General features: G+C 41.0%; 1 protein-coding gene across 2 annotated transcripts in view; it reads left to right on the top strand.

Moving 5' to 3' along the window:
- Nucleotides 1-20863, top strand: part of adamts10 (ADAM metallopeptidase with thrombospondin type 1 motif, 10) — a 56898-nt gene extending 36035 nt beyond the window's left edge. The window contains exons 17-27 of one of the 2 annotated variants that reach the window (XM_031308461.2): nucleotides 2469-2602; nucleotides 6635-6758; nucleotides 10012-10092; nucleotides 11579-11742; nucleotides 12042-12168; nucleotides 14935-15064; nucleotides 15417-15621; nucleotides 16350-16526; nucleotides 16632-16797; nucleotides 17340-17399; nucleotides 17510-20863. In XM_031308461.2, the coding sequence (XP_031164321.1) occupies nucleotides 2469-2602; nucleotides 6635-6758; nucleotides 10012-10092; nucleotides 11579-11742; nucleotides 12042-12168; nucleotides 14935-15064; nucleotides 15417-15621; nucleotides 16350-16526; nucleotides 16632-16797; nucleotides 17340-17399; nucleotides 17510-17619 (1478 nt within the window). In that variant the 3' untranslated portion in view covers nucleotides 17620-20863. The remainder of the gene's footprint in view (nucleotides 1-2468; nucleotides 2603-6634; nucleotides 6759-10011; nucleotides 10093-11578; nucleotides 11743-12041; nucleotides 12169-14934; nucleotides 15065-15416; nucleotides 15622-16349; nucleotides 16527-16631; nucleotides 16798-17339; nucleotides 17400-17509) is intronic. The other variant, XM_031308462.2, reaches the window with a different exon arrangement.
- Nucleotides 20864-21208: the final 345 nt, after the last annotated feature.

Raw genomic sequence — 21208 nt, 5'->3', positions numbered from 1 at the left:
GGCAACAAGTGCTCCTTTCATCAAGTCAGCTGATTTTACAATGGAGATCCCTTGCAGCTGTTAAAATAGGAACGGTGCCATAGACTCTGCCCTGTGTTAAGGTCAGATCACACCGCCCAGCCCCTAGTCTGTCCTCTGCAGCCCTCTCACTCTCCTCAAATTCTCATTTCAGCTTTCCTCCTTTAACTTTTACCCTCTAACTCGGGTAAGACAGTTTCATTTTCTTCTTCTTGCTCTTTTTTTGTCTTCTCTGCTCTGGTCTCTCCGTCTTTTACTTTATTTAGATCACCATTATGCAATCTTTCTCTCTCTCTCTCTCTCCTGACACTTAGAACAGAGACAGCCTTTCTCTCCCAGCTCATGCAGCCAAGGACAGTTCATTAAAAAGGTCTGTCGTTTAAGCTGCAATTTTTTTTTAAACAAACAAGCTGCTCCACATTGCTGTTCTCAGTCCAACAGCCTTCACATTCAACCTTCACACTCCATACAACACACCCTGCAGGCTGCAAGCTATGATTCACACACACACACACACACACACACACACACACACACACACACACACACACACACACACTCTCACACACACACACACACACACACACACACACACACACACCCTGCTGCAAGCCATTACTGCCCTGCCAAAGCTAGGCACCATGGGAATTGTAGTTTTCCGTGGTCTGACCACTTTGTCGTCTGCAGGCCATGCCAGTACATACACTGTCTCTCTTTCTCTTTCTCTCCTTCCCAGTACATACTGTACCTGCTTCAGCACTGCCAGCCCAAACAAACACAGCCCAAACTGATGTCAACAGCCACTCAAATAGTGGAGCTGTTGGCGAGCTGCACAGATGAATGAAGGATACACTATATACCACTTGGCTGGAGAAGACCTCTAGCAAGTGTGTGTGTGTGTGTGTGTGTGTGTGTGTGTGTGTGTGTGTGTGTGTGTGTGTGTGTGTGTGTGTGTTTAAGCCCAAATGCCGAAAATGTTTTGATTCCAGGTTCACAGATATTAGGATTTGCTGCCTTTCTGTGTCTTATATGATAGTAAATATATTTGCATTTTAAACTGTTGGTTGGGCAAAAACAGTTGCTGGAATGTCACTTAGGGCTAAGGGAAATTTTAATGTTTTTTTCTGTAACATTTTATGGAATAACAAAAAGCATATTTTTGTGAATTGTATATTGATATGTCTTTCTTGAATTTATTAAATCACATTTTTGTCAGTTTAAGTTGAGTATCATGTGCATATATGCTGTACATATTTTGTAAGGGTGGTGTAGTGGGAATCAAGCCACTAACCTTGGTGGTATCAGTGTCTTGATGTGTACCCGCTCTCAGTGCTCTGTCTGTGAATGTGTATACAGTATTTGAAAACATTCATTGAGGAGTTTTTGGTAGTTTTGCCTTTGTGTGTGTATTTAATCACGTTCAGCTGCTTGTTCTCTGGTTGTCAGCACTGAAAAACATTTCCTACTCCCTCTGCAGACTCTTCTCTCTCATCCTGCCTTTTCTCTCTGCACCCTTCATAAGGACGCGATGCATTCAGCAGAACATGTGCAAAAGACTTGCAACCAGTCATAAATGTTAAAATGACACTATTTACCACATGTCGCATTGAATAGATTACAAATTTTGTTGAAATATATCCTGAAAAACAACCTAAAAACAACCCCCCAACATAACTCACAGAGTGAACCTGCAGCTTGGTACAGGAATTCAGTTTTTGGGCAGTTGCCCTGCAGGAGGTTTGACTGCTGTCATTGGCCCACATTCAAGTTCGGCACAGTTTGCATTAGCTCAGACTGCAGAATACTGGCCACAAGCTAGCAGGCTGATACAATTTCAGTTCTTGGAGAGATTTTTCATGTGTCTTTTCAAAAGGGCATCGGGGAAACAAAGCCCATAAAGTGATGTTTTATCGTTGACACAACCATCTCACCTCTAGCTCAGTTTAATAGCTGCTCTGGACTTTTCTTGAAGGAATTCTCCTCTAGGTTGACTTAAAAGTTCAATCTTGACCATGGAAAAAAGTCTCACCTCCAGGTCCATTTAATAGCTGTTTTGGACATTTTTGATCATATCTCTTAATCTTTATTATGTTTTATTAATATCAGATAACTACCATTGCTGTTTGCCTCAAAGATCAGTAAAATGAATAATATCAAACTAAAAAAATAAAAAAGGTTTCTGTGTGTGACATCTGTCTTGTGAAAAATCTTTTAAAATGCGTCTTTCTATTGAACATTTTTCATATGTGACCGTGTGCGTTTGTGTATATAGTGTAAAGATTTGTGCATACAGTACATGTGTTCTGCAGTTACATTTGAGCTTGAATGTGTTTTTGTCCATGTTTGTTTGCTATACTGTTGATAGACCTGGTATATTGATAATGTATGCCATGCTCCCTGCATGTTCTGTCTGTGTGTGTGTGTGTGTGTGTGTGTGTGTGTGTGTGTAGGTGGGGTGAAGCCCTGTTCTCTCAACTGCCTGGCAGAAGGATACAACTTCTACACAGAGCGTTCTCCAGCCGTGGTGGATGGCACACCTTGCCGAGATGACTCTCTGGATGTGTGTGTAAATGGAGAGTGTAAGGTGAGATAAGACATTTCTGTGAGTGTGTGCGTGCGTGTGCGTGTGTTTGTAAGCATCCATGCAAACGTCTGCATGTGAGCAGACAGTTTAAGCTGAAGCAGCAGAATACAGAATCAGCACAAGACTGACATAATATTGTTTATACTCGCTCTCTAGACTCTGGACAGCAGCCACTGTCTAGTATACACGCTGACTGCTGACGATCATCACTATCAGCTGCTTAACTGAGAATCTGTCTTAACTTTGGCAGCGATTTTAGATTCCCATTACCGATGCTCTCTCTTAATCTCGGCTGTTAATGAAAACAAAACATCTAACTGCTGTTCATTTTGAAGGGGAGCAGGCTCCAACAGGCTCCTGAAACCCATTTTGACACCCACATGGCCCATTTGTTAAAGGACGTAGACCAAAAACAAGGCTAATGGTACGTGGATGCTATTGATTCTGTTGTCAGTTCCACTTGTTGTTTATTTTGAATGTAGCTCTTCTCCAAAAAGTAAGTAGAAGCTTTGGATGGGGAGAAAAATATGTGAGGAAGAAGAAGGAAAAACCTCCAGCTTGTTGTTTTGTGGTTCCCTGCTGAGTGCCAAAATATCTTATTTTTCTGTTCCCCCTCTTCTGCCTCTTACCCCCTGCCCCCCCATTATCTTGCTTTGTTTTACTGTCTCCGAGGTTATGTAGACAGAGGAGCTGAGGGAGGCTGAACTTATCCAGAAAGGGATTTTGTTTATCAACATCTCCTCTCTGTTCTGTCCTCTTCCACCTCTCCTCTGTTTTCCCCCCTGCTCTGTCCTGCTCCGGAGGAACTCTGTGACCCTCCAGCTCAGCTGTTAGTCGGTCTGCACTGCAGGCAGGCTTTCATTCACTGCGGTCTTATTGTCTCTCTCTTTTTCTTTTTCTCTCTCTGACTCTCTACATCCATTCGTCTCATTTGCTCCCCATGTCCCTTCTTTTTTTCTCTTTCACTTCCTTTTTCTTGCAACTTTTTCTGTCTGCCATCCATTCAGATCTTCTTCCTCCCACTCCTGCTAAATCATCTCACCTCTCGTATGTTTTATGTAAAACTTCAAACACACTGTGGAGAAATCTCTTTCTCTTGTTTGCAGCATCATTGGGTCACTGTTTTTTTTTGTTTTTTTTTTGCTGGTCAAGATTGGGGTCTGACAATGAGCAGAGGAGAGAAACACAAGGGGAGAGGGAGAAGTGTTGGAAGTAGAAAAAGGACCAAGGAACAGATAGTCCAGTTGAACACAACATGCTGCTGCAGACGAAAGGCACGTCTGTCCGAGCCAGAAATATAAAGGGCCAGATTTACTAGGAAAATGGATTTGTTTTCAGGTGCATCCAGCTGCATCTGTTAATAAACCTCCAGATTCACTCCGTGAGTAAAGAAGCGCTCATAAGTGCAGTTCAGAGGTGGGTTTTCTATGGGATCACATTGCTCAGAAAATAAATGATAACTTAGTGTTCTTTATTACAAAATATTTACTTTGGCCAACTCCACCTGAGAAAAACTTGCTTGTTACTTGTTACTATTACTCCAAAATGTAGTCAGAAAATCATGATATTATCATCTTTATCATACTGTATATCTAATGGGAAACAAAAACAAAATGAAGTATATATAGCGGCACTGCAACCGGTGGAGGCAGAGGGGAGAGAGAGATGATGGTGCTGATATAGATGTTAATGCTGAGGTAAATGCCAAGCCAAACCGCACTTAAATGTTAAAAGTTTAGTTGTAGTCTAGTGATTTTAAAGTTCATTGATAGTCAAGTTCAAATTCAAGTTTGATGACCAAAAACCACAACATCCGTGGCCAGGTTGGATCAGTGGTAGAGCAGGCGCACATATACTGAGAGGTTTATGCTTTGACGCAGAGGTCCAGGGTTTGAATTTGGCCTGTGACAAATTTCCTGCATGTCTTCCCCCTCTCTCCCCTTTCTCACGTAGCTGTTAATTTAAAGGCGGAAAAGCCCAAAAAAATAATCTTTAAAAAAAAAAGAAAAAACGCAACATTTTTGCCGGGGCTTCAGTCCCGAATGTTTTGAGTGTAGCCCCGAATGTATTTTGAAAAGTTGACTGACAAATATGAAACTGAACAAAAGCCTATGTAAACCCCTAAAATAATAAGTTGCCTTATTTTATTGTGCTTTAGCTTTGCACATACTGCATAGGCCTACAGCCTGTTAAAATAGACATAGGTCTTAAAAATAATCTAACCTATAGAATAAGTTTCTTTGCTGTCGGTAGCCTATGGGCTACTCCGTTTCTTCCTCTCTGTTGAATATGCAGCAGGTATAGTTCAGACTCAAACACACGGAGCTCTGAAGCAGACCTGTGCGTCGCTTAATGTCCACTCTCGCTGTAAAAATAGAGATCAGCAGTGCGCCTTCCATGGTCTGTGCAGCTTCAGGCTCTGCTGTGGACATGCTGCGGCAGATGTGTCGCATTTGAGCTCCGTGTATTTCTGCCGTAGTTCCGGTTTTCCACCGCCGACGTAGAGCAGCGCACAGCCACTTCCCTAAACTTTCGCTTATTCAGAGACCAGAGTCTCAAACGGGGCTCTGAGTCTGTCAGAAGGTCTGAGATCTACCGTATCAGCAGAGCAATCACGTAATGCACAGCAGACTATGGTACAGGTAGATTATGTTCTGAAATATAGTGACTTTCTTCTTGTAATAGGCTATTATAACTTTATTTTTCTCAAAATATCACGACGCCTCCAAATCTCAGAGAACACAGATATATTTTGAATGTGCACAAAGTTTTGAACATGAGCAGAAATTTTGCTCAAACATCTGAAATATTACAGTCCAGGGGTTTATTAATTCATTAAAATGAATTCATGTATCATTGAGGTGAATAATTGTCATATGTACACTTAAGGAGGTTACTTCCTCAACAAAAGATGCAAAAGAGGAGGGAGGAGTAAATGATGCCTATAGGCTACATGTGTGCTGACTCAGATATAATTAGAAAAGCCGATCTACAGGAGAATAAATAGATGAAAGCAATACAGAATGCCTGACAGCATTACTGCAATCTATTCCATTATGTTTTTATATTTGGATTGTAATCTATTTTTGCCTTTTACGTAAAGATATTTCCAACATAAATTGATTCAGAAAAAGGTAGAAATGGGTGCATACAAATTCACCAGAATGCAGGAAATGAAGTGCTTAATGCTCAAAATTAAAAAAATGAACATACACTGGTTGTTAACAAGCTGGACAAGCCAATCGCTGTTTTGCATTGCATTCAGTTTATTTAAATGGGTCCGGGCTAAGCCCTGAATCTACTCAAGTCCTAGAAACGCCCCTGCCGTCCGCTTTTCGTTCATTAATTGATAATTAGTTGTGGTGTGGAAGTTCACTTTTAAAGCTGCAATGTGCCATCTCACTTCTCCTGATATTTCAGCACCACAAACCGTTTTATATATATGCTGTATTGTTCTATCCCAGTGAGCTCTGGGAAACACTGCCTTCATGTAGACACAAGAGGCCTCCTGCTAGTCTGCACCTAAATCATTTAAACCTTTAATAACTCACCACTACCCACAATATAAAGCCACCAGATAACCATGGGGTGAATCATAGTTTCAACTCTGGATTTAGTTTTGAACTGTGATCTAATCAGTGTAAAAGTAATAATAAACTTAAGCCTCATTATCCCTCTCTACAATAAGCAACTGCCAAATGGATATATGAGTGTGAGAGCAGTTGCCATTCATTCTCTACACTGTTTAGGTGTGGTTAACTGTTAAAGAGGTTGAGTAAAACCACCTGCTTCACTCATCATGAAACTTATTTATGTCGACAGCTATGAGTTTAGCAACCTAAGAGCATTATGTCTGCACAGGATCAGAAAACACATCTGGACTGAGCATCTGATATTTCTGTGTTTTGGAAAAGTGGTCTGGAAGACATTAGAGGTAATCCCTCAGCCCGGCCTCTGACACCTCTCGACTTACTGATTGTGCCCCTTGACCCTGACTGACCCTGCAGCTCACTGGTTTCTCTCTTCTTGCAGCACGTAGGCTGTGATCGAGTCCTCGGCTCAGACGTTCGCGAGGACCGCTGCCGGATTTGTGGGGGTGACGGGAGCAGGTGTATGTCTGTGGAGGGACTCTTCAATGACTCGCTGCCTGAAGGAGGTACAGAACTTAAACACTCAAGCATCTCATACATTTCCTGTGAGACCTGGGGGGGGGGGGGGGTCCCCTTTGGGGGGGGGGAGTGGTTTAAAGTGGATTTGGAAAAATCTCTGCTCTCCTGACAACCAGATAAGGTTAACGTGAGGCATTTACCATAACAAAATGTGCACATGCAACATTTGGATTCTGATACTCTGGACTGTAAATGCCTCTTGGAAAGTTGACTTGCAATGTGAGTTAGGATACCTCAGACATTCAAAATGTATCACATAATTGTCTGTTCACATGCAAACTCTGTCCACAGCAGCCTACTTATTTATTCAAGAAAGCCAACAGAACTCCCTGAAGCTGCAGGAGAATCATTTATTTCAGCACCTGCTGGACTTGGATAAATGATGTGTATATTCAACAGTTTATAGTAAATGTAGCCCAGATTTAAAGTTGGCATTACAGATAGTAACAGATTCTAGTCTTACCCATCATTTTGTCTACATTAAGCAGTTTCTTCATGACCACAGGGGACACAATTTTTATTTGTATGTTATATTGCAATCAATTAATTCCTGCGTAGTCTTATTGGAAGGCCTTGTAACTTCATCAGCAGATATAATTGTGTATCATCTGCATACAAATGAAACAATATATTATGTCTACTAATTACGTGACAAGCGGAAGCATATACATAGAGATTAGAATAGGGCCCAGAATCGACCCTTAAGGTTCACGGCAAGTACGTTTTATAGGGAAAGGAAGCTACCAAGTTTAACAACAAAAAAATGCCTGCCACACTTGGGCCTATAAATAAAAGCTCCACATTTCTCTAAGAAGAAGAGAAAAACTCCCTGAAAACTCATATAACTCATCATAAATATATGTACATATATATATATATATTACATACATACATATATTTATCCACCAGTTACCCAGGGACACGTGGCAGACAGATTTAGGTGAGGTCCGACCAGTGTGGCTTGAGGTCCAGCTGCTTTTGGATCTATTCTGGGTTACATTTCTCCTTGCAACACCAACTTCAGAGTTTCTCACCCAACTGTCAATACCACTCACCCCCTTCCAGGATTCCTCAGAGGGGACGCACCCTGAGCAGGCAGCTGTGCTCTTCACCACAGTGACCAGGCCAGCCTGTCAACCCCAGCTGAGGTCTCAACTACCCTCAAAATATCTAACATTATCGTTGGCCTAAAGAAATCCGTTAGTAAAACTGAAGTTGAAGTGTAGGTTGTTTAGTCGTGTGTTTTCTGATCTGGGGATGGTATCCACAGTCAGTGCTATTTTTAAAGTGGTGCTCCAGGGATTTAGTATCGCACTTCCATAAAGGTTGGGGGAATTGCAAGAGACCAATTAAAAGAATTGTCAAAAGTGATGAAGCAGAGGTTTAGATTTTCTTGATGTTTATTTCCTAGTATGGGTCGTACTACAAAAGAAATGCTGGCTCCTATTAAATACAACTAGTGCGTGGTAAGGTGTTTGGTGTTTTAAGCCCCCAACGTCGTCTTCCAGCAACGTCGTCTTCGTAATCAATAGGCAATGGTTAGGGTTAGGTGCCTTGACGGTCACAGCGCTACCTTGAAGTCGACGTTGGGGGCTTAAAACACCATTGAGCGCATGGTAAAGGCTCATGTCTTTCTAACTCCACGCCTGCAGTTTGTAATACAAGCTTCTTGTTAAACATGTGTAGTCTTTAAGCCTATCACATCATCATCAGAATTATTTTGTAAAGTTTCAAAAATAGTTTAGAAACCTCTCACCAGGGCCACAGAAGACAGTGGAGTGCTCCTTTAATGAGCTGCAGTCCCAGCATGCATTGCAGTAGTTGGGCACCACCAGTGCAAGCAATACATCAATTATGTAATTTCTTTGAGTTTATGCTTTTTTCGCGTACAGACATCCCAACATGCAATATGCATTTTTTGTTTTGGCACCAAAATATGGTCACAAGTGTGCGGACACTGAATATCACACCCATATGTTAAATACCTAATTCCAAAACCATGGGTATTTATATACTGCTATAACAGCTTCTGGGAGGGTTTTCTACAAGACCTTGGAACTTGCTGCAGGGATTTGTTCCCATTCGGCTTCAAGATAGTGAGGTCGGGCACTGATGTTGTGCGATAAGGCCTGGTTCTCAAGTCAGGGTTCAAGGTATTAGAAAGTAGTGTCCACATACTTTTTGCCATTTAATGTAGATTTCCCAAATGCCTTTTTGCCAATTAAAACCTAAGTAAACTGAGTTAACTCGAGTTAAAAGTCTAAACTCAGTTGACTTAGTCACAACTACAGTACCACGTCTCATCTCTAACCAAACTCAAAGGCCGGGATTGGAGGCTTATTCTGGACACAGAAAGATTCATGACTGGTAGAATCACTTAGTCATGTCTATAACAAGCTTACGATTCTTCTGAAGTTCTAAAGCCTTTAGTCAGTGCTTCTCCATTCTGTTCAAGTGATTTAAATATGGTCTGGGATTAGGCCAAACCATTGAACATACCTTGTTAAACAGGGGAGAAATGACATAAATGACTAATGGAGTTCCTTACATCCCAGAAAAGTGAAAGTTGAGGTTTTTGAAAGATGCTGTGTTATTTAATCATTGCTCTGTGCTCTCAGCTTAAATGCAATGTCCCTTAAAGTCTATTTCTATCTGCCCAGCCTGTGGCTCTGGTAGGCGGTGAGGGGTTACTGAAGGTTTACACAGGTTCTTGAATGTTAACCGAGGTACACACTTTTCTCGCACATTTGCCAAAACCCTCAAACTCTGTCCCTCTAATCTTCAACACTTCCATCTAGAAGACCAGAGCAGGGTCAGTCCCACCTCACAGAGTTCCACATGGAGGTCACGAGCCAAACCTCTCCTTTCCTCTCGTGGTCAAAGCGCTGGAAGGATTTATTTAATTCCTTCATTTTTTTCTATTCCTTCTTCCTCTAGTGAGGCTTGAGTTATTTACAGGGCTGCAGTGGCTGAGCTGAGGAGAGCGGAGGTGAGATGAGTGTAAAACGAAAGAGGACAAGAGACCAAAACAGATGGCAGGAATAGAGAAAAAAAGAAGAAGAGAGTAGAAGCCGGCCCTTGGCGCAGTTCACGCTCTCTAGCAAAGAGCTGAGTAGCTGAGGCAGGCTGCCCAGGAATGCAGCTGGAATCTGAAGCCTCTGCTTAGTCCATCGACATCCCACAGTGCTAAACACAGAGCTAAACACTGCTTACTACTTTTTTTGACTTTGTGTGTCTCAGGTTATGAAGAAGTGGTCAGAATTCCTAAAGGATCAGTGTTCATCCACATACAAGAGCTCAACATCTCCCTCAACTACCTGGGTAAGATTATATTCAAGCTAATGTTGAGTGTAACTGCCTGTCAAAGTAAATAGTTAAATAAAATATGAAATTCATAACAGGAAGCACAAAGCTATTAATGTATTAACTGGTAGTGTTGTTTTTTTGTTTTGTTTTTATAAGATAAGATAAGATAAAACTTTATTTATCCCAAGAGAAGTTGTTGTGCAGCAGTTGCAATACAAAGTGGGAAAGAGTGCAAATATATAGAGTCTTAATAAACAAAATATAAACAATAAAAATGATAAGTAATGAGTTATCCAAGAGTTTGATGAGAAGACCATATCAGTTTAATATCTCTCTATCCAACAGGCCAAAAAACACCACATTTTTTTGAGTTGTTATGTCACTAATTACCTTACCTTACCTTTACCTGATGAAGGTCTGAGACCGAAACGTTGTATTTTTCTAAATAAATTATTGCTTGCGTAATGGTCAGTGTGCGGGACTTTTCTCTCAACTTTTTGATCTGCTATTTCTGATCACATCCTACGCACCTGCCCGACAAAAGAGGAGTGCAAAAAAGTTTTCTTACATTGGCACACTAATAAAACTTATTAGTAACACCTGCTACTGTTTCCTACCACGACAAATCAAATATCTGCTGTTAAAAGGCTTTTTAATATCAGTTTAAAATCTATGAATTGAGTAGGCCTTTTTTTTATAGCAGTCATTTTTACATGCAGGAAGAACACAAGTGTCACTAAAAACATTAATTATTGGACTGTTTCATCTGTGTGTCCCAGTAAGGCAGTGGCCCAGCATGCACCATACCAGGCCTTTGAACTGGAAGAATTATTATTGTAATTAAAGAAACCTGTGCTATAAGCTACCCGCTAAAAAGGCTGCAAATTAGCACTAAACTGCAAATATCTATAACAAAACAAGCTAATTTGGCCAATTTAAATGATGTGACTTCAGGGCTTGCAGTGGGAGGAAATATGTTGGAACAATGCCTGAAGGTTTTCCTGTTCTTATAAATCTGCTAACATTGCGTGAATGCTGCTTAGCGTCAACACTAGATGCATGGGGAAGCAGTTAGCTTAGCTTGTCAAAAGTGCATTCAGCCAACTCCAAAGTTATATAATTATATGTTTGTATTCAACATTTGTAGGAAAAGCAAATTATACTTAACTAACAAAAGCTGCAGGGTCTTCTGTCCTTACAGTAAAGTCGCTGTCTTTGCACATTTTCATAACTCACACTTTGGATGTATTTGCGACTAGCTTGCTAGCTAACAAGATGCTGTTCCTGCTTCCAGTGTTTGTGCTAGCTCCAGTAGCCTAAAAACTTCACAGTGATGATCTCTGAGACAAAGCTTATTTTGATCTCACTCTGTAATACAACATTATTCAGGAATCTTCTTATGGTGATGCTTTAGATGCATTTGTAACATTAGTGCATTCATTTATTCCTTCTACTTTACTGTTCTCCTTCTACCTCCCTCTCCTTCTCCTCTGTGTCCCAGTGCTGAAGAGTAAAGGGGACCAGTACTTTATCAATGGGAAGCTGACCATTGACACACCACGCAGGTTCGATGTTGCCGGTACCACCTTCCACTACAGGCGGCCCACTGATGGACCAGAAACTCTTGAAGCTCTGGGGCCAACAAACATAACCCTGACTGTCATGGTAAGAATGGACAGAAATATTTCCAAAGAAAAAGGAAAGAAAAATCATGCACACACTTGTCACCTCTGCATTGCTTTATATGGTCGGTCAACGTTTTGGTCAGGGACCTTTCTCAAGACACAAATCCACATTTGGAAATGGATCTTCAGGGGAATTAATTCCCTGCACCACAAAGGAGACAAAGCAAGTGGTGTGCTTGTTGCTTTTTACTCAGAATTGGAAAGAAACAGGTCTTTAAAAAACATGTCAACAAAAGTTTCATCATCATATAGTGTTAAATGTTGGGATTATATGTTTAGGTGCTTGTGCGGGAGGAGAACCCAGGGATCCACTATCGCTTCAACCCCCCACTGAACAGGGAACCTCTGACTGGCTTTGCCTGGCACTACAACTCCTGGTCACGCTGCTCAGCTCTCTGCGCTGGAGGTACACACACACACACACACACACACACACACACACAAAAGCAAACTGTTAGGAGGATGTTGCATTGACATACATTCTTTTCCTAGAGACTAACCCTAAGCTTTAACATAACAACAAGGGGACAAGGTTTTGTTTCCAAAATTCTTTATGATGTGGTTGTGTGAACAGATGTATGTACCTGCATCGTGATTGAACCCACTCACTTGGGGCAGATGTCACATAAAGGTTAAGGATTAAATGGCTTAAAAGTCTATTTTGTGAGTGTCTCGCTGCAGCTCTAGAAGGACCTTAAAGGTATACTATGCAGTTTCCATTTTTTGTCAAACAGCTACCCCTAGAGTCGCTGTGGAGTACTTGTATTTAACGTTACTGTCGTAAATACAAATCTGGGATGTTGTGCGTATAATGAAAGACACTCGAAATAGATACCTGGTGCTGGTCACCAATGTCCAAAAGGTTCTGGCGGGTGTAGCGGATGTTCGCAGAACCGATAGTAGTAAAGCAATTTGTGATTCTCACGAGATTTTGGTGGGGCACCATCTCCCAAACCTGCATTGCTGGTTTGGCCAACGGCGTCCCCCCCTTCTTTGCTATCGGGATGATTCTCCTACTACGACTTTGTTTACCTTCGAAATGACTTCGAAGCTGTTATATTAAGGTACAAATCTTGCATAGTGTGCCTTTAAGGCCGCATTCAGACAGCCTGCGTCAGCTGTCCGATGGTCCGGCAAAAACACAAAAAAAAAAACTTCCATTCATTTTGAATGGGGTTAGTATGTTTAGGCTGCGGCGGGGGTCGCAGACCGACTCAACTTTTGGAGAAACGCAACCCCACTTCACGCTGCGATGGCCAATCAAGTAAACGGCAATCAGACTTTTGAGCTATGGTATGAGCCGGTGTGAGAATCTCATACAGTAAACAGGAAACATCACTGCCTTTATCGCTGCCAAAAGAAAGTTTTAAAACACTTTTAGGGTAAAAAATGAAACACAAACACTGAACTGCCTGGGAGTTTGTGTAATAGCTGAATGTTTCCTGCAACAACAAAGCACTCTCTATGTCTCACTCGTCTCTTTTCTTTCTCTCCTGTGAAATAAAGCTGCCTTCAAGTGCGGTCGGAAACTTAGCTATCTATAAACGATCTGAAGGAAAAAAGTAATTGTGAAATATAAAGTCTACTTGTGCTTTGTTGTGTTGGTTTAAGAACACAACAGGACGTCACACAAATGGGCCTTTTCATTGACACTCCCTCCGGCGTACAACCCTGTGGCAAATCGCCGGATCACTTTTTTTGGTCTGAATGCTCTGTAAAGTCTGTAAGTCAGCACCTAAAATGTTGTCACCTTGTTATAGATGACAGTTTTACATCATCACCAAGACAACAAGTCTCTGGCACTACACGAAAGCTAGGATGCCATTAAAAAGCATAGATACAACAGATATGCTGTACTATTTTGTGCATATTTGTTATGTTGTGTACATACATTTTGTAAGATATGTCTATGAGACGCCTGTTTTATCTGGCCACAGGCAACAGATGAAAATGTGCATTTTATTTTCTGGCTCATTTACAGAGCTTTTGTTCTGTTGATCAAATGAGCATAATATAAAAATAGATGTAAATTAAATCAGTAAATACCAGACATTGTTTCTCTCCATTTTTTTATGCTTATTGCTGAACATTAGGTGCTCATTTGGGGGATACAACATTTATTGTGGCTGCCAATTAACTGCAAAAAATGTTGAAAAAATGTGAACTCCTAAATGTATTCTTTTTGAAAATGTTGCGATGTGGGTGCCTGGGTAGCTCACCTGGTAGAGTGTGCGTCCATATAAACAGAGATGGCAAAAGTACTCACTTCCCGTACTCAAGTAGAAGTACAGATACTTGTGTTAAAAAATACTCTGGTAAAAGTAGAAGTACTGATTTAACTTCTTTACTCAAGTAAAAGTAACAAAGTACAGGCTTGGAAATTTACTTAAAGTATAAAAGTAAAAGTAGCCTTGCGAATGACAACCATTTTTTATGCAAAGCTACCTGGACCACACAAATGTCAGATAAGGCCAAGGATAATTGGGAATGCCTTGCTGCTTGTCTGCCGAATCTCTGGGATCTCCGTTTTCTTCATTTTCAATCATGTCGCCGTCCATACTACTATGTGCTAACGTTACCGCCATCAAGCCGCAATGATTTGCCGCGAATGAATGCCGCCGAATCTGTCGAGTCGTCTTGTAGTGGTGCGTCAAGTGCAACTTATATTCCCATCCAATTAGATTGAATTCGGTATTGATGACGCGAAAAATAATAACGGTAATTCCACTGAAATTATTTGAAACTAAAGTAACGAGCCAATTTTGTAAAATGTAAGGAGTAGAAAGTACCGATATTCGTGTTAAAAATGTAAGGAGTAAAAGTAAAAAGTCGGCACAAAAATAAATAGTAAAGTAAAAATATCTGAAAAATCTACTTGAGTACAGTAACAAAGTATTTGTACTTTGTTACTTCCCATCTCTACATATCAAGAGGCTTAGTCCTCGACGCAGCGGCCACGAGTTCAACTCCGACCTGCGGCCCTTTGCAGTCATTCCCCCTCTCTCTCCCATTTCAAGTCTAAGCTGTCCTGTCGGAAATAAAGCCCTAAAATGCCCCAAACTTATCTTTAAAAATAAATAAAAATGTTGCGATGAATGAATGCTATTTTTTCCGTGGCCCGTTATAATGTTCTTTTTGTACTTTTGTCTCGTGTTGTTTCAACTGTGGTCAGGTGTGCAGACACAGCAGGTGGTGTGTAGGAAGCAGGCAGATCATTCAGTCGTCTACAACCACTTCTGTGACAAGAAGAACAAACCCAAAGAGAAGAGGAGAACCTGCAATACTGAGCCGTGCTCTCCATCGTGAGTAGTCTCTTGTTGATAAGATTTTCTTCATATGGAATACAAAAGACAAATGTTTTATCCTAATTCAGGTTTGGAGGCATTGGATGTCAGAGTTCTGTATATTCTGTGTAATTAATCTTTAGGCACATTCACATTTATTCATTACAAATTGTTATCTTTATTAAGTCTTATATACTTTTTTTGTTCACATATACAAGTGTGTGTGTGTATTTTAACTGTAATGCTGTTTACCAATTTTGTATGTGTGTTGGTGGGCTTTCCTATTCCTACCTGTAATTCCTGTTTGTACAGTATGATGTCTACACTATATTATGTAATGCAAACAAAAAAGGCCCCTCTCTGCTGCTAGCTGGTGGACAGGAGAGTGGTCAGAGTGCAGTCGCAGCTGTAATGGTGGCCTGCGGACACGGGAGGTGTTATGTAAAAGGAGGATCTCTGTGACGGAGGAGAAGGTCCTGGACGACTCAGCGTGTACAACCCAACGCCCTTCCCCCACTGAGCCCTGCAGCAACCACAGCTGCCCCCCTGAGTGGCTGGCCCTGGACTGGTCCGAGGTAGGCAGACGTCAGAGGTCTCCCATCTTGCATGTGGTTTCTGTTTTTCAGTAAACTCAGCTGAATTTGAACCAATACATTGTACAGAATTCCTTACAGATGGAGCAATAGTTTATTTTCCACTTGAACCTAAGAAACCCAAACATCTGCCAGGAGAAAGTAAGAGAACTTAAACCATGAAATACACAATAGAGGCACGGAGCAGACAAATACATCACTCTAAACATGTTGTTGAAGTCATGAATACATATTGTTACACTTGTCATGTGGGAATCTTTAATTCTGACGCGTAGTTTGAGTGTCTTCTATGTCCTTGCAGACATGTAAACTGTACTTAAAGGACTTTTTACAACAGGCCTGAAAACTTCATCTTCTCATATCTCACTTTGTTCCTGCATCTAAACTCTGTTGTCACAGTTAAGGATGAATTGAAACCAAGTTAAATGGTGTCAGAAGTGCTGCAGTGTTCAACTATTCTTTGACGTCTTGTGTAATGTAGCAATGGCACACTCACAAGAGGAATTATGTCCAGCTGATTTACGGGAACTAAGCCGGCTCTTGACTTTCCTATACAGCTGCTGCCCTCTGCTGAGTGGATTAAGAAGATTTCTTTTTGCATTCTTATGACCGCAGTGACCCCCTGCTGCACCCTCCCATTGCCTCCATCTCCCTGCCCTCCCGCCTGATGTTTTTTCTCTCTATTGCTTTATCTCTCCCTCTATCCGCAGTGTACGCCCAGCTGTGGTCCTGGCTACAGGCACCGTGTGGTCTTGTGTAAGAGCGGGGAGAGCGGTGACGACCTACCAGAGTCCAAGTGCCCTAAACATGGCCGGCCCACCTCCAGGGTACGCTGTAACCTGCAGCGCTGCCCTCCCCCTCAGTGGGTGACGGGTCCCTGGGGAGAGGTACTATAGGCTTTTGGTTTATTCTTGTTCCTCTTCCTGGTTGTACTGGGACTTTATACAACTCAGTGTCCGTTTTGTACTTAAATACAATCCCCAATGTCTTAGTGTTCTGCCAGGTGTGGTCTGGGTCAGGAGATGCGTTCGGTGCAGTGTCTGACCCCCTCCCGCCAGCCGTCCAATGAGTGTCTTGAACATCAGCGGCCAGCAGGCATGCAGCAGTGCAAGAGCAAATGTGACCTCAATCTGCCCATCAGTACAGACAACCCCGAAGGTAAGAGGTCAAATCATTGCTCCTCCTCATATGTCACAGAAATAACATTATAGAACCATTTCCCACTAAGAGTTTGCAATGGAACGAGATGTCGTGCTAATTGAGAATACGATTTTAAAATCCACAGATTTGTTAAACATTTTTGTTTTAAATTTCATTTCATTTCAATTATTATGAACTGGATGTCATCAAATCAAATTTAAATTAAAAATGTCTCACTCAAAATGTAGTAAATATAAATGTCTGAGCTGCCAATGTAGCTTGTGAAAGGTATCTGTGTAATCAGATATCAGTGACTCATTCGGTAGTCGGCCTTTTCTCATTGTTTACAGTTGATATACATTTTTTAAATATACAAATGAATGTGTTTAAACATTTGTAACCCAACTCCAATGGACTTCTACATACATTATCTATAGTGTACGTACGAATAATAAAACTTTTTTTATTGCATTGCATTACATTTTATATACAAAATGTGGCATATCTGATTTTCTCAAGCATCAAGAAGTTAATTAATTAATTAATCATTTAATCCACAGGCCAAATGCCGGGAGGATTTATGTCATTCCATACAAGTCGTATAAGTCTGAACAATAAAGGTGCATAAAAATGATACTATTCTTGGTATTTTGATTGAAATCCTGTACAGTTTCTAAAAAGATCATTGTAATGCATTGATCAGGCTGCTTCATGTTTGTCTTTCCTGCAGAGTGTAAAGATGTGAACACTGTGGCCTACTGCCCCCTGGTGCTCAGGTTCAAGTTCTGCAGCAGGCCATATTTCAGACAAATGTGCTGCAAGACCTGCCAGGGACACTGACCTGACACCGTGAAGCTCACAGCATCCAATCTCTGGGTCCTGTACACACTCACAGTAAGCCTGAAACCCTCCCACTGAGCCTTGTAACAGCAGCCCTCACACTACCTCTATCAGAGGAGTGAGAGATCGAGCTGGAATGCTGTCGGACTGACACCTGGTCCTGTTACTGTAAAGAGGGACCTTTTTTCCAGCCAGAATCCAGCACAAACCAGACGCCTCTCCGGGCCGAGCTGGGCCATAACAGCCTGAGCTGAGTTTTACATTCCACTGGAGGGAGGGCTGCAGAAACCTGGAGAGACAGAGAGAGGGAGAGAGCAACTTCCCTCCATCGCCTGTCTTTCTAATGATCCCTCTGTTGTAATATTTTGGTGCTACTATATTTCTCTTTGGCCGCAGGGCTGGTCGCAGTACTCTCTTAAACCTGTATGTTAACAGGTGATATTTGTTTAGTTACGAATTAAAAAAATCCACTTTGTAAAGAAAATGATTTACCAGATATCTTCGCCCATGAAAAGGAATATCTTATGCTATAAAATGAAAGATTTGTTTCTATGTTATCTAATAGTTGTTACTTGACCACATTGTTTTTATGCCATTGCTTTGTTCCGTATCAACGTATTCATCAAGTCCTCGCTGTTATTCAGCTGAAGTATGAGCAGAGTTTGATTTGCACAAAGTGTCAGCAGTCAGAGGTCTTGTGTATTTTATGTTTGTTTTGACTTGATGTCTCTATGGAAGCTATAAATGTGTCACTGCAGTGAACCTGCCGTAGTCTTGCCATTTTGGTTAGTTTGCTTAAATGTTATCACCTCTACAGTAAAGCAGAGCTTCAAGCTGCACAGGACACATAGAGACACTTAGTGAAGTGAGCAAAGCCAGTGCTGACCAACCAGGACATTTTTAGATGATAGCATTTTTTTTTAGTGGCTGCGGCAGCTCGGTTCAGTGTCATTATCTGAAAATCCCTCAGCGCAGGGCCTTGCTGTTCATTTTTTTTTTTTTTTTGCCGCCACATGTTACCACTCAATCGACAGTGCTAGTAACTTTTACTGTGAGTGGAAACTCCGAGCACAGTGAGACACAGTTGAGTCAGCTCTGCCAGCAGGAACAGGCCCAGTAAGGAGGAGTGAAGACCTCTGACCACACTGCTTTCAAACAGCATTTTATAGTAGGAGTGCTAATCTGAGGATGGATTTACACAACCATAAAATCTGATTTCTTTGTGGCAATGATCTGATGTATTTGATGTAGTCGGAAACCATCATTAAGCCTGCTGTGGAAAGATTTCTGCCACAGATTAGTCTAAACTAGAGAATTATCATTTAAACTAATCTTCCAGTGTGATAATAGCTGATTTTGTTTGACCATGTGGGGGCAGTAGAAACAAGTTGTTTTAAGTTGTTGAACTTGTTAGCAAACAATTGCCTACACATCCCGCAGTTACAGAGCAACATTCATTTGGAGTCATGTTTGTGTCCACCTGATAAATATAAGTAAATATTCACTCTCTTTGAGCTCTGTTTTGGTCTCTACCAACTCCTGATGGAAATATCTGTCTCTTTAGCTGCTAAATGCTCCACTATGTTCACCTACTATTCTCTGTCTGTCGTTTGCTGCTAAGCAGGTAGTGTACAGTGATTTTTCTTAGAGCTTTTTCATTGAAAACAGCTGCCTGCTGCAGCTGAAAATGACTCAGTGAGAGCGATGAGAGTGAACCAAAAACTGTAAAGTTGTGGGCTGAACAGCTAAACAATTAGAAACTCACTATAAAACGCCATTAAGTCAAGGGGAGCTGCAGATTCAGGTGATAATTCTCTTGAAGTTCATCACTATGAGGGACCCCTTTCACATTCTCATTTCATACATTGGTATTATATAAATATTGATTATAGTTGCTTAATTGAATCGACACAGTCAGTGTAAAGCTGTGCGCTGAATTCTCAAAAAGCCCAAAACCACTGTGCAAACCAATGTCAGCTATTGTCCTTCTAAAGATAGTGATGGGATTATGTCACCCTAAAGGTCACAGATTCCCAGCTATCATACAGGAAACGTGCATTTGTGTAGCGCTGATTTCATTGAAGATTTTTTTATTGACACATATTTAAAAAAAAAATGCAGTTTCAGCTGTTTCTCCATCCTGAATAATTTTAGAAACAAGAGATCAGTCATCACTGTGACGTCCACTGTGCTCTGCTGTGGCCGGTGTCTTCACAAACGTTCACACTGATCAGCGCTGAAAGCAGCTCTGTGTAACACTACATGTCACATCATTTCATTGTAAAGAGACAAAGCTACAGTTTGTCTTTATGGGGATTAGCTGCAATGTTGTTTCTTTTGTTTTGTTTTATTGTGGTGCTTTGGTTTGGATTGGTGCTATTAGTTCACTGTTGTTGTAATTGTTATCATTTTAACAATTGTGCTTTTAATTATTCAGAAATCAATTTGAGCCTGTTGTAACAATACCAATCTGCAGAGCTGGACCCCTGACCCACCAGCCATCCTCTTTGGGTTCCTTTGTTCATTTCTATCAGAATATAAGCTTTTAATGTACCCTCCCAGACTTGGCGTGTAGTGCCTCAAAATCACCATGCAAATTTTAGAATTATGTCAAATACCGTAGCAAATTCTGAAGGGGCACTGTACAGATATTGGCATTTCCCAGCGCTCTTAACATCTTAACAATTTTAGGACTATAAAAATAACTTATTTGGGCGGCATAAACAAACATTTAGGTTTTGGGAACGCCTTAACAAATGTTCGGTACTCGGATGGTGTGTAGGGTCTCAAAAAAGTCAAACAGTCTGCTAATCCATCCACGTGGAGCATAGAAACATTATTTAATTTAAAGTTTTTGTGCGGATAATTTGTATGCCATCAGTGTACAGCTAACTTCACCCCCACAGTTTTTCATTATTGAACACACCATTTGTATCATTTATCAGTTGCACATAAAGTTTCAGAAGATAGTTCCATGTTTTTAGTGTCTGAAAGGCATTTTATTTTCTCTGTATCTACCTGTGCCTATAATAAAGGTTCACACTGAGAAGTGAGCCTGTTTTATCTGAGTAAATAAGAGGGACAGTACCGGTAATTGTTGTTTTGTTTTGTCACATGATAATTATAACATGACATGTACTGTATGTTGTTCAATACTATAGAAAATGAATCTGTTTGTCCCCCATGTACATCTTTTTAAAAGGAAATATTAAATTGATTAAACATGAGGCATTGTTGATTCTAAGAAATGGGATTTTGTCATTTGAGCTTTTCTGTCCTCAACTTACTTGTGCTAAAATAACACACTTCAGCATCCAGACAGAGGTTGAGATCATCAGTGATCTATTTCTGGATCTGACAGTATTCATGGAAAAGATGAAGCACGAACTTCTTCCTTTTGTCTGAATGAGGCTGAGAGACATCCCTCGTCGATCGGACTTTGACAAAAAAAGGGTCAGTTGGTGTGTATGGATACTGTGTGTGTACATGTACGGTATATGTGAGTGTGTACCTGTTATGTCTTTAGCTTTATGCTCTATTCTACCCTCCTTACATGTACTGTCTTCATCTCAAGTCGAACATTATTTCA

The sequence above is a fragment of the Sander lucioperca genome, chromosome 11 (genome assembly GCF_008315115.2).
Source record: "Sander lucioperca isolate FBNREF2018 chromosome 11, SLUC_FBN_1.2, whole genome shotgun sequence".
Classification (NCBI taxonomy): Eukaryota; Metazoa; Chordata; class Actinopteri; order Perciformes; family Percidae; genus Sander; species Sander lucioperca.
Note: the sequence above shows the minus strand (reverse complement) of the source record. Positions and strands in the feature narration are given on the sequence as shown.